Source organism: Salvelinus namaycush, chromosome 2, assembly GCF_016432855.1.
Source record: "Salvelinus namaycush isolate Seneca chromosome 2, SaNama_1.0, whole genome shotgun sequence".
Taxonomy (NCBI): domain Eukaryota; kingdom Metazoa; phylum Chordata; class Actinopteri; order Salmoniformes; family Salmonidae; genus Salvelinus; species Salvelinus namaycush.
In genome coordinates this window covers 45,496,568-45,514,208 of record NC_052308.1, presented here as the reverse complement: position 1 = coordinate 45,514,208, position 17,641 = coordinate 45,496,568, and the positions used below count along the sequence as shown (strand labels likewise).

The following is a 17,641-nucleotide window of genomic DNA, read 5'->3' as shown; positions in this document are numbered from 1 at the left end:
TGCGCTGTTTGAGCGGGAGGTACTGGTGGCCTTCCTTGGCTAAAGACGTGAGGGTTTATGTTTCCTCCTGCTCGGTGTGCGCCCAGTGTAAGGCTCCTAGGCACCTGCCCAGAGGGAAACTACACCCCTTACCCGTTCCACAACGGCCTTGGTCGCACCTGTCGGTGGATTTTCTAACCGATCTCCCCCTTCACAGGGTAAAACCGCGATCCTGGAAGTTGTGGATCGGTTCTCAAAGTGCTGTCGTCTCCTTCCTCTGCCTGGTCTCCCTACGGCCCTACAGACTGTGGAGGCCTTGTTTACGCACGTCTTCCAGGCACTAAGGGTTGCCTGAGGATATAGTGTTTGATCGAGGTCCCCAATTCACATCTAGGGTCTGGAAGGCGTTCATAGAACATCTGGGGGTCTCGATCCGCCTTACTTCAGGCTTTCACCCCGAGAGTAATGGGCAGGTGGAGAGAGTAAACCAGGATGTGGGCAGGTTTCTGCGGTCCTATTGCCAGGACCGGCCGGGGGAGTGGGCGGCGTTCGTGCCCTGGGCCGAGATGGCACAGAACTCGCTTTGCCGCTCCTCCACTAACCTCTCTCCCTTCCATTGCGTACTGGGGTACCAGCCGGTTCTGGCACCTTGGCATCAGAGTCAGACCGAGGCTCCTGCGATGGACGACTGGTTCAGGCGCGCTGAGGAGACATGGGAAGCTGTCCGTGTTCACCTTCAACGGGCCGTGCTCCGCCAAAAAGAGAACGCAGACCGCCACCGCAGTGAGGCCCCGGTGTTCGCACCGGGGGACCGGGTCTGGCTCTCGACCCGTAACCTTAAGAAAATGCTCTAAGTATTTGAAAGATGGCAAATAGTATTTGAACCCAGGTCTGCAGTCGGTACAGCCTAGCGCCCTGGGCTATAAAGGGAAGGTCATTGATAGTGGAGTAACACCACCTGACAAGAGGCCACATCTGAGTCGCTTCTCAGGGAAGTGGACACGGACCCACACAATTATGACCACACACACACACACACACACACACACACACACACACACACACACACACACACACACACACACACACACACACACACACACACACACCCCAATAAATCAGACACAAATATACATACATGAACACATCCCAACACACAAATGTGCACCACCCAAAGGACATCCAGCCAACACAACTGTGGGAAGCATTGGAGTCAACATAGGCCAGCATCCCTGTGGAATGCTTTCAACACCTTGAAGAGTCCATGCTCCGATGAATTGAGTCTGTTCTGAAGGCAAAAGTGGGGGTTCAACTCAATATTAGGAAGGTGTTCCTAATGTTTGGTGTACTCAGTGTATAAATCTACAATATACAGCGCACACTCTTAACCACAGAGGAAAAGCACACACCCTCTTCCACATGGAGTACAACTCACACAATCACTGAGCAATAAGAGATAAGTTGTGCAAGCAACATGACAAGCTCCTTATGTGGAGGAGGAGGGAGGGGCAGGAGTTCTCTTTCTATCAATTTTCACTGCCAAGTGTGGCCAAGTTCAACCTCAACCTTTCTTGACTGTGTTACCGTAACCACCAGTTGTTATCGGCTACTGGAAGAGGCTAGCATTCCAGTGTTGGAAGACTAGCAATGAAATCGGGGAGAATCAAAAGGAATAATGCACTTAGCCAGTGAGAAATTGCAATATAAGCTATTACTAGTTCTTAGGTGTGCAAAGATCTGTGACAAATTGCTTTGTGAGGACTGGAGGAATGCCTTGTGATACATCCAGGCTGTATCACAACTGGCCGTGATTGGGAGTCCCACAGGGCGGCGCACAATTGGCCCAGCGTCGTCCAGATGTGTCCGGTGTAGGCCGTCATTGTAAATAACAATGTGCTTAACCGACTTGTCTAGTTAAATAAAAGGTTAAATTAACAAATTAAAAAATTTACTCATTTGTCTCGAACAAACAACTTTACTCTGATGTGAGTTGTCGATGTGACACCTACTCACAAAACTCCAATAGTTTGTAGGTCAGCAACATGATGTTGGTCCATGGTCCAGCAATGATTAGCATTGTTTAAGATAGCTAACTTTTGGACCTTACAAATCTACCATGTGCTTTTGAGTGGACTGTAGATAAAGGGAATGCAAACAAGTTAGTAACACATGTAAATGTTCTCCTTCCTTGCATGCAGGTGTTGCATGTGCAGGCATCAGTATCTTTCCCTCACGCTAAAAACTTTAGAGTATAAGTCAAAGAACAATACCCTGACTGTTGTATTGCACAGAAATATACCTAATCCATGACCTCTCTGTGTCCCTTGAGGTAATCCTTGGGCGGGGTGGGATGACAATGCAGTCTTGAGTGAGTCATTGTGACAAATCAGTCTATGGCCAAAGGGTTGAACTGTGTCCTTGGTCCCCCCAGTATTAGAACTACTAGGGGTGGTCCCAGTACTAGAACTACTAGGGGTAGTCCCAGTATTAGAACTACTAGGGGTAGTCCCAGTATTAGAACTACTAGGGGTGGTCCCAGTATTAGAACTACTAGGGGTAGTCCCAGTATTAGAACTACTAGGGGTAGTCCCAGTATTAGAACTACTAGGGGTGGTCCCAGTATTAGACTACTAGGGGTAGTCCCAGTATTAGAACTACTAGGGGTAGTCCCAGTATTAGAACTACTAGGGGTGGTCCCAGTATTAGACTACTAGGGGTGGTCCCAGTATTAGACTACTAGGGGTAGTCCCAGTATTAGAACTACTAGGGGTAGTCCCAGTATTAGAACTACTAGGGGTAGTCCCAGTATTAGAGATACTAGGGGTAGTCTCAGTATTAGAACTACTAGGGGTGGTCCCAGTATTAGACTACTAGGGGTGGTCCCAGTATTAGACTACTAGGGGTAGTCTCAGTATTAGAACTACTAGGGGTGGTCCCAGTATTAGACTACTAGGGGTGGTCCCAGTATTAGAACTACTAGGGGTAGGCCCAGTATTAGAACTACTAGGGGCAGTTCTAATACTGACCATGTGAGACCATGGCGTACAGGCACCCTCACACCACTCCCATTGCACCATATACCTTATGACACTGAGTAAGAAAAAGGGTATGACCACATGACTGAGATTGTGAAAACTTTATTGGTACTTGCAATATGATATTGAACCAACCAAGCAGTGACACATAGCTTCAGTGCATAGCTCAAGCAATAGATATGTAAACACATAGAGGTAGGCCAGGACACCTTAGATGAGAAAGACAGATGGATAAAAAAATGCAATATATGTCAGTGTTGTATCAAACACTGATCAGACATAATCTTATAACTACATGGGAAAAATGGGTTAGACCATCTTAAAGTCAATTTCAGACATGTAAATCCCAGTGACCATTTTAGAACTTAGTGGTTGGTCAATAATGTAACTTCTGTGTTGTGAAGATGTTCCTCCCTACCAGTAGGTGGGAACCTTGAGGCATCTGTTGCTATGGCAGATCCCACTTCTGCCACCAGTTGCATTGAAATGTGGCCTCACTACTCAGTGCTTACTGTACTTTTCCCAACAAGATCTCACAGTTTGACTTCAGTATTCGACATTGGCCAGGAGGATAAATGTAAAATTACATTTTGATTAATTCCGAATGGTTCAGATTAGGGTTAAGGTTTGGGGTAGGGTTAAAACAGAAACAGCTCGACGGTTAAGTTTAGGAATTAATTCCGAATGGTTCAGGTTAGGGTTAAGGTTTGGGGTAGGGTTAAAACAGAAACAGCTCGACGGTTAAGTTTAGGAATTAATTCCGAATGGTTCAGATTAGGGTTAAGGTTTGGGGTAGGGTTAAAACAGAAACAGCTCGACGGTTAAGTTTAGGAATTAATTCCGAATGGTTCAGATTAGGGTTAAGGTTTGGGGTAGGGTTAAAACAGAAACAGCTCGACGGTTAAGTTTAGGAATTAATTCCGAATGGTTCAGATTAGGGTTAAGGTTTGGGGTAGGGTTAAAACAGAAACAGCTCGACGGTTAAGTTTAGGAATTAATTCCGAATGGTTCAGATTAGGGTTAAGGTTTGGGGTAGGGTTAAAGGGAAACTGCCTCCTAGAACCAACTTCTCTGGTTATACACGGCATATGTAGCATTGATATGATTCAGAAACATTCATTCTAGAGTCAAAATTGACTACAAAGTGCAAATAGGATAATTTTTGTCATAAAGTCTCGTCCAAAATGAGATTTGGAAGTAAGTGTGTCTACGGGTATGGATGGGTCGGGTATGAATTACTTACATGCCCACCTTTGCCAATGATGCCAATTATTGCCCAGAGACAACAAGGTGTGGTCCGCGCCCCCAGCTGCCTTGTTTTTTATTTCACCTTTATTTAACCAGGTAGACTAGTTGAGAACAAGTTCTCATTTGCAACTGCGACCTGGCCAAGATAAAGCAAAGCAGTTCGACACATACAACACAGAGTTACACATGGAATAAACAAACATACAATCAATAATACAGTAGAAAAATCTATATACAGCATGTGCAAATGTGGTAGGATAAGAGAGGTAAGGCAATAAATAGGCCATTGTGGCAAAGTAATTACAATATAGCAATTAAACACTGGAATCATGATATCAGTGATCTTCAGGTCGGAAGGTCGGAGCTCTAGAAAGATGCCGAGTTTCCAACTTGGATTTCCGAGTTGGATGACTGTTCAAAAGATTTTTTCCATTCGGAGCTAGTTTTTTCCAAGTTCCCAGTTGTTTTGAACGTCAGCGTCACTGGCCTGAATCTATTCTGTACATACAGTCACTCTATTAGTATTGTAATGAAACAGGCAGGGAGCAGGTCTCGAACCCTCGACCTTCTAGCCCGAAGTCCAGCGCGCTATCGACTGTGCCCCAAAAGCATGCTCAAGCGGCAGAGTCAATTTCCGCGCTTATAAACCCAGGGTCGTTACACTACTCCCTCCTTTCAAAGAGCGCGTCCTCGCTCTAGCTTGCGACTCTACGTCTTACAGGAACGAGCTCACTGGCCAAGCACACGCACTGTCGTGGATGCAAGGTCTGATCACTTCTGACACCATTGTAATGAAACAGGCAGGGAGCAGGCCTCGAACCCTCAACCTTCTTGCCCGAAGTCCAGCGCGCTATCGACTGTGCCCCAAAAGCATGTTCCAGCGGCAGAGTCAATATCCGCGCTTATAAACCCAGGGTCGTTACAGTATGATTACTTCCACACTAGAGAAAATGTATTTTTCTCGCTATACTGTATGTTTATTTTATTTCATTCACAGGCTACTTACAAACCTGGTGGATTTGTTGTTCAGCAGTGTTGTGGGAACCCCCCTACCATATCAAATCAAATTTTATTTGTCACATACACATGGTTAGCAGATGTTAATGCGAGTGTAGCGAAATGCTTGTGCTTCTAGTTCCGACCATGCAGTAATATCCAACAAGTAATCTAACCTAACAATTTCACAACCATTACCTTATACACACAAGTGTAAAGGAATGAATAAGAATATGTACATAACAATATATTAATGAGTGATGGCCGAATGGCATAGGCAAGATACAGTAGATGGTATAGAGTACAGTATATACATATGAGATGAGTAATGTAGGGTATGTAAACATTATATAAAGTGGCATTGTTTAAAGTGGCTAGTGATACATTTATTACATCCATTTTTCCATTATTAAAGTGGCTAGAGTTGAGTCAGTATGTTGGCAGCAGCCACTCAATGTTAGTGATGGCTGTTTAACAGTCTGATGGCCTTGAGATAGACTGAAAAACAGCTTCTCTCGGTCCCCGCTTTGATGCACCTGTACTGACCTCGCCTTCAGGATGATAGCGGGGTGAACAGGCAGTGGCTCTGGCTGGTTGTTGTCCTTGATTATCTTTTTGGCCTTCCTGTGACATCGGGTGGTGTAGGTGTCCTGGAGGGCAGGTAGTTTGCACCCGGTGATGCGTTGTGCAGACCTCACTACCCTCTGGGGAGCCTTACGGTTCTGGGCGGAGCAGTTGCCGTACCAAGCGGTGATACAGCCCGACAGGATGCTCTCGATTGTGCATCTGTAAAGGTTTGTGAGTGTTTTGGTGACAAGCCGAATTTCTTCAGCCTCCTGAGGTTGAGAGGCGCTGCTGCGCCTTCTTCACCACGCTGTCTATGTGGGTGGACCATTTCAGTTTGTCCGTGATGTGTACGCCGAGGAACTTAAAACTTTCCACCCTCTCCACTACTGTCCCGTCAATGTGGATAGGGGGCTGCTCCCTCTGCTGTTTCCTGAAGTCCACGATCATCTCCTTTGTTTTGTTGACATTGAGTGTGAGGTTATTTTCCTGACACCACACTCCGAGGGCCCTCACCTCCTCCCTGTAGGCCGTCTCGTCGTTGTTGGTAATCAAGCCTACCACTGTAGTGTCGTCTGCAAACTTGATGATTGAGTTGGAGGCGTGCATGGCCACGCAGTCGTGGGTGAACAGGGAGTACAGGAGAGGGCTGAGAACGCACCCCTGCGGGGCCCCAGTGTTGGGGATCAGCGGGATGGAGATGTTGTTACCTACCCTCACCACCTGGGGGCGGCCTGTCAGGAAGTGCAGGACCCAGTTGCACAGGGCGGGGTCAAGACCCAGGGTCTCGAGCTTAATGACGAGTTTGGAGGGTACTATGGTATTAAATGCTGAGCTGTAATCGATGAACAGCATTCTTACATAGGTATTCCTCTTGTCCAGATGGGTTAGGGCAGTGTGCAGTGTGATTGCGATTGCATCGTCTGTGGACCTATTGGGGCAGTAGGGCAAATTGGAGTGTGTCTAGGGTGTCAGGTAGGGTGGAGGTGATATGGTCCTTGACTAGTCTCTCAAAGCACTTCATGATGACGGAAGTGAGTGCTACGGGGCGGTAGTCATTTAGCTCAGTTACCTTAGCTTTCTTGGGAACAGGAACAATGGTGGCCCTCTTGAAGCATGTGGGAACAGCAGACTGGGATAAGGATTGATTGAATATGTCCATAAACACACCAGCCAGCTGGTCTGCGCATGCTCTGAGGACGCGGCCGGGGATGCCGTCTGGGCCTGCAGCCTTGCGAGGGTTAACACGTTTAAATGTTTTACTCATGTTGGCTGCAGTGAAGGAGAGCCCGCAGGTTTTGGTAGCGGGCCGTGTCAGTGGCACTGTATTGTCCTCAAAGCGAGCAAAGAAGTTGTTTACTCTGTCTGGGAGCAAGACATCCTGGTCCGCGACGGGACTGGTTTTTCTTTTGTAGTCCGTGATTGACTGTAGACCCTGCCACATACCTCTCAAGTCTGAGCCGTTGAATTGCGATTCCACTTTGTCTCTATACTGACGCTTAGCTTGTTTGATTGCCTTGCGGAGGGAATAGCTACACTGTTTGTATTCGGTCATGTTTCCGGTCACCTTGCCCTGATTAAAAGCAGTGGTTCGCGCTTTCAGTTTTGCGTGAATGCTGCCATCAATCCATGGTTTCTGGTTGGGGAATGTTTTAATAGACGCTGTGGGTACAACATCACCGATGCACTTGCCAAATAACTCGCTCACCGAATCAGCGTATTCATCAATGTTGTTGTTTGACGTTATGCGGAACATATTCCAGTCCACGTGATCGAAGCAATCTTGAAGCGTGGAATCCGATTAGTCGGACCAGCGTTGAACAGACCTGAGGGCGGGTGCTTCCAGTTTTAGTTTCTGTCTATAGGCTGGGAGCAACAAAATGGAGTCGTGGTCAGCTTTTCCAAAAGGCGGGCAGGGGAAGGCCTTATATGCGTCACGGAAGTTAGAATAACAATGATCCAGGGTTTTGCCAGCCCGGATTGCGCAATCGATATGCTAATAGAATTTAGGGAGCCTTGTTTTCAGATTAGCCTTGTTAAAATCCCCAGCTACAGTAAATGCAGCCTCGGGATATGTGGTTTCCAGTTTACATAGAGTTGAATGAAGTTCTTTCAGGGCCGTCAATGTGTCTGCTTGGGGGGGAATATACACGACTGTGATTATGATCGAAGAGAATTCTCTTGGTAGATAATGCGGTCGGCATTTGATTGTGAGGAATTCTAAGTCAGGTGAACAAAAGGACTTGAGTTCCTGTATGTTGTTATGATCACACCACGTCTCGTTAATCATAAATCATACACCCCCGCCCTTCTTCTTACCAGAGAGATGCTTGTTTCTGTCAGGAGCAGAAGGCTGAGGCATTATGTGACCAGGCACCAGTCCTACTTCAGGTTGGTCACATTTGATCTGGTCATAGGTCAAAATACTATCACTTGTCTGTCCTGGAATTCACCTAACAACCATTGATGTAATCAGTGCCGTGTGTATCAACTCTACCTTGTTTTTCTACAGATGGAGGACAAGAGAGATGGTTTGTCATGGAGTCCCCTGACTAAAAGACAGGTTGATACAGATGTATGAACTGGCAGAGATCTTGCACTCAGCATAAAAATTATAGAACACACATCTGTTACTTTTCACTGTCTTTTGTTATTGTTGAATTGAATGGTTGAGGGATTTTGGGTATGGAGGGATCTTTTAATGACTACCTCATCTCTGTACCACACACGTACAATTATCAGTAAGGTCCCTCAGTCGAACAGTGAATTTCAAAGACAGAATCAACCACAAAGACCAGGGAGGTTTTCCAATGCCTTGTGAAGAAGGGCACCTATTGGTAGAAAAAGTACATTTGAGAATGGTGAAGTTACTAATTAGACTTTGGATAGTGCATCAATACACCCAGTCACTACAAAGATACAGGCATCCTTCCTAACTCAGTACATGGAGAGGAAGGAAATTGCTCAGGGATTTCACCATGAGGCCAATGGTGACTTTAAAATAGTTACAGAGTTTAATGGCTGTGATAGAAGAAAACTGAGGATGGATCAACAACATTGGTGTTAATCCACAGTACTAACCTAAATGACAGCGTGAAAAGAAGGAAGCCTGTACAGAATAAAAACATTCCAAAACATGCATCCTGTTTGCAATAAAGCACTAAAGTAAAACTGCAAAAACAAATGTGGCAAAAAAATGTACTTAATGTCCTGAATACAAAGCGTTATTTTGGGGGCGAATCCAACATAACAAACACATTACTGAGTACAACTCTTCATGTTTTCAAGCATGGTGGTGGCTGCATGTAATGGGTATGTTTATCATTGACAGGGACTGTGGAGGTTTTTTTAGGGTAAAAATAAAAGGAATAGAGCTAAGCACAGTCAAACACCTGGTTCAGTCTGATGGACAGAGACTGGGAGACAAATTCACCTTTCAGCAGGACACTAACCTAAAACACAAGGCCAAATATACACTGGAGTTGCTTACCAAAAACAACATTGAATGTTCCTGAGTAGCCTAGTTACAGCTTTGACTGAAATCGGCTTGAAAATCTATGGCAAGACTTGAAAATGGCTGTCTAGTGATGACCAACACCCAACTTGCAGAGGTTGATGATTTTTTTAAAGAATAATGTGCAAATATTGTACAATCCAGGTGTGCAAAGCTCTTAAGAGACTTATCCAGAAAGACTCACAGCTGTAATCACTGCCAATGGTGATTCTAGCATGTATTGACTCGGGTGTGTGAATACTTACGGTATGTGCATTAGATATTTCTGTATTTAAAATATATAAATATATATTCACAAAAAAGTATTTCTTTGTCATTATGGGGTATTGTGTGTAGCTTTAACAACAAAATGTGGAACAACTCAAGGGGTATGAATACTTTCTGAAGGCACTGTAGTCTGGTCACATATTTTGAGCAATTAAAAAAATATATATATATATATTCAAGGAAAGAAGCGCCTTGCTTGCTGGATATAAAATAAGCTACAGCGTTCACACGGGGAAGTTTGAATGGCGAGAGCTTCTCTGGTGTATTGTGATCACATTGGCTGGTGGTTAAAATGCAATAAAGGGGAATCCTCTATTCTTCCTGCGCCCATTATTTATGTTTACAATGAAACGTATTGCGTCATAATGCCCAAATCACTGCTAAAGGTGATTCTAACATGAATTGACTCAGGGGTGTGAATAATTATGTACATTAGATACTACTGTATTTCAACAACAAAAAAACATAAACTTTGTCATTATGGGGTATTGTGTGTAAATGGGTGAGAATTTTTAATATTTAATCTATTTTGAATTCAAGCTATAACACAACAAAATGTAGAATACGTAAAGGGGTATGAACACTTACTGAAGGCATTGTAAATAAGTTCAGCAATTGCACTCTTCTCATATTACTCTGTAGGCTACTGACAAATTCAAAGCTTCCTCCTGGAGGAAGCTTGTTCAGTAGCTACAGAGTGGTATGAGAAAAGTGACATCTTCCTGCAACTCACATCTGCCTGTAATTATTGAACTCTGCCTAATGGACCCATGGGTTGAGGCAAACGTTGTCATATCCAGGATGGAGTATCATGCCCTCCAACCCTCCAGCCACCACCTGACTGCACCTGTCCACAACCTGTAATACATTACATAGATGGAAGGGACTTCATCACCCACTGGAGACTTGAATGCAGAACCTCACCCAGAGAGCTGTGCATGTTAGTGTGTGGTGAGACAGCCAAATCCTTAGAATAGAATAGAATGCCATGTTAGTTCTGGGACAGCGGAAGTTGTACCAAATATTTGTATGCTCTTTGTTCTATCTGTGGTTGTACTCTACACACAACTTATTTTCATTTGCTAGAGTAGGCATACTGTCTTAATAAGCAAATCAATATGATAGCTAATTTACTGCAGAATTGTTTTTGTCTTTGTAACACAAACACCCACGGGATTTCCTGCGGGAAATATCTATCAGCGGACATAAGGAGACGAGACTAGCCAGTTATAGAATATTGTGTTGACAGCTGAGCTCACTGAAGACTGGGCATTCAACTCACAGTTGATGATATCGGTTTCACGGTAACGTGTATTTACATGACCTGATAAAAACTTAAAGCCGCAAGCTACTTTTGTAGCAAGGTGTTGTAGAACGAGTGTTTCATGAAATACATTCCAGATACTGGTACTTCTTCCTATCTTGGCATAACTGTGATTCGCCAGAGAAATATCAGCTAGCTAGATAGGCTAGCCTGCTGTAGCTAGCTATCACCAAGCTATGCTAACTAGCTAGCTGCTGTCAGGTTGGCTAAACATAAGGTCAGCGCAGGCTTTAGCAGTGGTGTAAAGTACTTAAGTAAAAATACCTAAAAGTACTACTTAAGTAATTTTTGGGGGTATCTGTACTTTACTATATATATTTTTGGCAATATTTACTTTTACTTCACTACATTCCTAAAGATAATCATTTACTTTTTACTCCATACATTTTCCCTGACACCCAAAAGTTCTCGTTACATTTTGAATGCTTAGCAGGACAGGAAAAGGGTCAAATTCACACAATTACCAAGAGAACATCCCTGGTCATCTCTACTGCCTCTGATCTTGTGGACTCACTAAACACAAATGCTTTGTTTGAGTGTTGGAGTGTACCCCTGGCTATCAGTAAATTTAAAAAACAAGAAAATTATGCCTCTGGTTAACTTAATATCAGCAATTTGAATTGATTTGTACTTTTACTTTTGATACTTAAGTATATTTTAGCAATTACACTTACCTTTGATACTTAAGTATAATTAAAACCAAATACTTTTTGACTTTTACTAAAGTAGACTTTCACTTGAGTCATTTTGCGTATGACAATTGCGTACTTTTTCCACTACTGGGGTTTAGCCTACACATAGAACTGAATTAGCAGATCATCTTGAGATGGCGAGTCAGTCAAGAGAAGTCCTCAACTTCAAAACTTCTCTCCATAGCAAAGCTAGCTTAGCTTACCTCGCTGTCACTAATTTACTCACTACTGCCCTTGTTTGTTTGTTGTGATTGAATGGCGAAGACACACCCAAGAAACACCCACATTAAACCACACCCCTAAGACAACTCTTGTTTGGGCTTCAGTAATGGCCACCGCATTTCTTAACGAGCACCGGAAAAACCCATGCAGAATCGGTGAGAGCAGTTCACCTTTTAAAAAAGTATAACTAAAAGTTCCTGGCACTGGGAGTGAACCAATGATTTATATATACTAGATGACTGACAGGGGGAGCTGTTTTGAAACCACCGCGCCTCCATCTTGGCACTCCCCCACCGTTGTAAAAAAAATATTTTGGAAGCTATAGAAATGCATTTATTAATGTCAACATTAGTTTTTGCCACCTTTATTCTATTACAGACACCTTCATTCAAATTTTTTAAATTATATTATGTGAGCTTTTTGAAAGTTCTAATGTCGCTGTTCCCACTACACTAAAATATACTTAAACATTTCATTTAAATACTGTAGAATTCCATTAATTCCTATGTAGGACTTCTCTTTCAATATGGCTGTCCGGTGGCTTTAAAGCCTCATTGGCCAATGGATAGCATCATCATTCCAGGGTTTATATACATATTTGGATTGAAAACCTCAAAGTCAGAGCTTGCTGCTTACACCCAGCCGCCATCCCCATCCCCAACATCCTAGCAAGCCACAAGGATACTTGATGGTAATAGCGCTCACCGTTGCCCCTAGTGCCGGGTTTTGAAGGCATCTCCCAACATCCTGGGGACCTGGACGAACTTCGACCTGGCTGACTTTTTCACAGTTGAAAAAGCACATGTGTACACACACACATAGCCTACATATATACATTGAGTGTACAAGACATTAGGAACACCTTCCTAATATTGAGTTGCACCTCCCTTTGCCATCAGAACAGCCTAAATTCGTCAGGGCATGGTCTCTACAAGGTGTCGAACGCTTTCCACAGGGATGCTGGCCCATGCTCACGCCAATCGTTCCCACATTTGTGTCAAGTTGGCTGGATGTCCTTTGGATGGTGGATTCTTGATTCTTGATACACACAGGAAACTGTTGAGCCTGAAAAACGTTGCAGTTCTTGAGCCTCAAACTGGTGCGCCAGGCACCTACTACCATACCCCGTTCAAAGGCACTTAAATATTTTGTCTTGCACATTCCCCCTCTGAACGGCACACATTCACAATCCATGTCTCAAGGCTTAAAAAATATTCTTTAACTTGCCTCCTCCTCTTCATCTACACTGATTGAAGTGGATTTAACAAGTAACATCAATATGGGATCATAGCTTTCACCTAGATTAACCTGGTCAGTCTATGTCATGGAAAGAACATCTCCCAATGTTTTGTACACTCTGTGTATAGACAGGCACTGAGGCACACAAACACACATTCCAGACTTGTCTTGTCCACGCATCATCAAGCACACTCATGCTTCTAAAAACACCTTCAGAGATGTGTTGTGTCAGCTCACCAAGCCTGTAAAACCAGCTGTTGCATCTTGGGAAGACACACTGGAACTAAGACAACCTTTTGTTGTGAACTACCTCCGGATCGATTTGAATCGCTTGATAAGATGTGCATGTAACATAAACATTCCATTTAAATTAAGTCAGTAACTTCTAACTTTGACAAAAGTTGCAACCAAACAAACAAAGTCCCAGAGAGCCTTGTGAAACCAGATCACTGATATGGATAAAGAAATGGATCCAGTCAAGTGTGTGGTGAAATTAGCAGCCTGCATGCCCACATGTTATCCTACTCATTCATGTGACTAAGTACATGCCTCTTTACCCCACCAGAGGGCAACAAAGTCTACAGAGTTAAAGTAGAATAGAATAGGATAGAATAGTATAGCATAACTTTATTTTTCCCCAGAAGGGAACGTCAGCTGTGGCACAGACAAAAGTCTAGCTGTTGACTCGGAGAAAACACAGGTCCTCAGTTCTAAGTCAGTTATTCATCACATTAGTGTAGTTGAGTGCACCACCTCTGCACTACCAGAGGTAACTGTCAAGTGTATCCGCACCAAGATGTCAACATTGTTTAGAAGGGTCTTACCTGAGCCTTAGAGGCTGCAGCAGCTCGAGTATTATAAGACCGGCCATCCACCTGCTTCTCTCCAAGTGTGGTACTAGGACCTGTTCTCTGCTGCAAAAGACACACGCACACACACACACACACAGAATCACAAGCACGCACACGCATACACACACACCCACACAAATATACAATGTTAATGTTAAACAAATCACATGTAGTCAAGACAATTGAGTGTGCGTGTGCTCCAATACCTAACTGCACCCTTTGAAGGCCTTACTGCACCCTTTGAAGGCCCATTCTGTATACTTATGGCCCTTCCTTGGACACTGTGCTAACGAACCTCCAAACGAGCTTCAATGCCATACAACACTCCTTCCCTGGCCTCCAACTGCTCTTAAACGCTAGTAAAACCAAATGCATGCTTTTCAACCGTTCGCTGCCCGCAACCGCTCGCCCGACTATCATCACCACCCTGGACGGTTCCGGCCTAGAATTTTTGGACAACTATAAATACCTAGGTGTCTGGTTATACTGTAAACTCTCCTTCCAGACTCATATTAAACATCTACAATCCAAAATCAAATCTAAAATCGGCTTTCTATTTCGCAACAACACCTACCCGTAGCACACGTTCCAGCAGGTATATCTCACTGATCGTCCCCAAAGCCAACACCTCATGCCAACACGCTGCCTTTCCTTCCAGTTCTCTGCTGCCAGTGACTTGAACGAATTGCAAAAATCGCTGAAGTTGGAGACTTTTATTTCCCTCACCAACTTTAAACATCAGCTATCTGAGCAGCTAACCGATCACTGCAGCTGTACATAGTCCATCTGTAAATAGCTTACCCAATCTACCTACCTCATCCCCATATTGTTTTTATTTACTTTTCTGCTCTTTTGCACACCAGTATCTCTACTTGTACATCATCATCTGCTCATTTATCACTCCAGTGTTAATCTGATAAATTGTAATTATTCGCTCCTAAGGCATATTTATTGCCACCTCCTCATGCCTTTTGCACACACTGCATATAGACTTTCTTGTTCTTTTTTTCTACTGTGTCATTAGCTTGTTTATTGTGTTATTGGCTTGTTTATTGTTTATTCCATGTGTAAATCTGTGTTGTTGTCTGTGTCACACTGCTTTGCTTTATCTTGGCCAGGTCGCAGTTGTAAATGAGAACTTGTTCTCAACTAGCCTACCTGGTTAAATAATGGTGAAATAAAAAAATAAAAAATAGGTCCACAGACAACCACCTGGGTCTTGTAAAGAAGTGGTCATCTGCACCCATTGTCTGAAAGGTCACTAATGTTGGTTTGGATATTACAGTAAAGTCCCTAACTTGCCGTAAAGCCTATAATGTTCTGAAGGCAATGAAGTTATGCTCCATTTTATTATATTAGAAGAGTGCCATTAACCTGTAATAGCGGGTTATAACAACCAGCTTATGATACTGTAAAAAGTTCCATCAAAATTCAGATGGTAGCATGGAACTATCTAGTAGAAAAAGAAACAAACACCTATTTAGGCGAGGTGCTGGCTAGCGGAGTAGAAAACTTAAAAATAAAGGAGAGCCGCACACTCAGATGCAGCTCAGATGCAAAATTTTTATTACCAACGTTTCGACAGCCAAGCTGTCTTCATCAGGGTATAATCACAAACACTGCGGGATGACTCGTTTATATAGTGTCAAAAGACACAAAGGTGCCAAGAGTGGCCTAAGATCATTGGTTAATTCTCAAATATTAAAATGGCATACAAAGAGCAGTATACAAAAAACAAATGGATAGCATACGATCATAGATTCATTTTAGACTACACAAGCTTACAAACAATTACAAATGGCAAAGTCACAATAATCACAAGAATGGCTTCAGATCAAAGTCTACGTTGAGACCGAAGGGAGCAAGGGTCTTTAAATTAAAGATCCAGGCAGCATGGAACTGCCATATTGGTTTTACAAATGATCCCTTATGTGCCATGGTACTTTAAAAACAACTTTATGAGATATGTAAGTGAAGAGGTAACAAATGATTCAGTCTCTACTTGGACTTGCACACTCAGGAGACGTTCAGAGAGTGGACATAACGACCATATTTGGATATCTAACAGTTGTATTCAAACAAGAGTTAAAGGTGATAGGCTGACCAACCCCAATGCCTCTCTAAATCTGCATCTGTAAAAGTACAGACAATTGTGCCAGGAGCTGAATGTGTATTTTATCATGTCTAATGTTTAAACAGTCACACGCCCTACAAAATAATGCTCTGACCTGCCAAGAAATGCTGGCCCAACCCTTTTTTTATGGTCCAGAACATAAGTCATTCATTTCATATCAATAGGCTTCTTGTTGATTCTATAACTTATTGTAAACTAATAGGTCAACACAACACAGTGTGTATCAACTTTACCATGACAAAAGTTGGAATGGCTGTTTGTATAACTATTTAAGGCGAAGTCTCTACTACAATAATGCTTCCTAGAATGGAGATGGATTTACTCAGACACATCGCTACCAGAGGGATGTTATGTTAATACAGAAGTTGGAGAAATCGGTGGCTTATAACCATATACTCACAAGGCTGGTCCAATAGGCAGCATACGCCATGATGGAAACTGTGAGAAGCGGTGAAGATGAGAAGAATCGTCTATTGCCTACGGATACCTCTGTCTAAATATGTGTCGCCTCTAGTCTAGCCTGTCTCCCGTGTACCTTTAAAGCATAATTATTTCCCATGCGTTCCAGAGGGCCACTCCCTGTGTGTTCAAACAATGTTACAGTAAACCCGACTGACCATTATCGTACCCTAAACGAAGTGTCTATACAGCGCGGCTGTGGTGATGTCAAGAGACTGCTAGGTTTGCATTTCACGGCATATAGCTAATTCTCTTTTTAGTTAAGTTTGCCAGACGAGTCTATCTTTTCCGCATAACCCACTGACAATCGACGGCTGAACTGCATTTATAGCCTATCGTCCAAAACCACAATTCCTGTTTGGGGTTGATGGGGGTGATTGCGCAATTGGTGCGTAATGCAAATGCCTCAGATAAAACGATTACTGTTGCAATATAGTAGCCTATACTCTTTTCCATAAGGATATCAGCTTATCCTTTCTCAAAGTTAGTTATTAGAGATATGTACCTGGCTACGATCTATAAGAGGATGCCAATTGAGGCAAAACTCGCGCGTAGCCTACTCATTAGACATTCCTGCATCCAAACGTTGGACCGTTGTTTGGTCGATTGCACAGTTGTGGCCAGCTCTTGACCGAGGTTAATTCATTTAAACATTTTAATGAAAAAGCAGCCTACCCTGCAACAACTATTTAGAAGGAAAACTCACCTCCGGTGACTTATTATGTTGGCCATGGGCATGGCTTCTCTTTTTGTGTGGCATCGCTGCAACGCAAATACCTTTTTATTTCCAAAACTTAACGGTGGCTCAACAGATATTCTTCTAGGAACCGCTGGCTGGCTGGGGAACCGAGTGAATCAAATTGGCCCCTCTGGCGCGAAAGTGTGCCCCTCGCGCTATGAACTCAAAATAGTTTTGCTCAAATGAAATCAACGTGTGTGTGTGTGTGTGTGTGTGTGTGTGTGTGTGTGACCGTGTGAATCAGGAGGTTGAAGTACTTAAGAAATGGGGTCTTTTGTCTTTAGTTTCTTATCGTATCAGTAGCACCCTTCCTTCCTATAGTTCCCCAGTCACTTTAATAGACCAACAACCTCCTGAAAATCATACACAGTAGCCAAG

General features: G+C 43.3%; 1 protein-coding gene across 2 annotated transcripts in view; it reads right to left on the bottom strand.

Annotated features, from left to right (window-relative positions):
- Window positions 1-17,410, bottom strand: part of LOC120063958 (calpastatin-like) — a 72,689-nt gene extending 55,279 nt beyond the window's left edge. Inside the window, exons 1-2 of one of the 2 annotated variants that reach the window (XM_039014276.1) lie at window positions 17,231-17,410; window positions 13,905-13,994 (exon numbers count right to left, since the gene is read on the bottom strand). In XM_039014276.1, the coding sequence (XP_038870204.1) occupies window positions 13,905-13,994; window positions 17,231-17,284 (144 nt within the window). In that variant the 5' untranslated portion in view covers window positions 17,285-17,410. Of the gene's footprint in view, window positions 1-13,904; window positions 13,995-16,465; window positions 16,788-17,230 lie in introns of those variants that run through there. The other variant, XM_039014284.1, reaches the window with a different exon arrangement.
- Window positions 17,411-17,641: the final 231 nt, after the last annotated feature.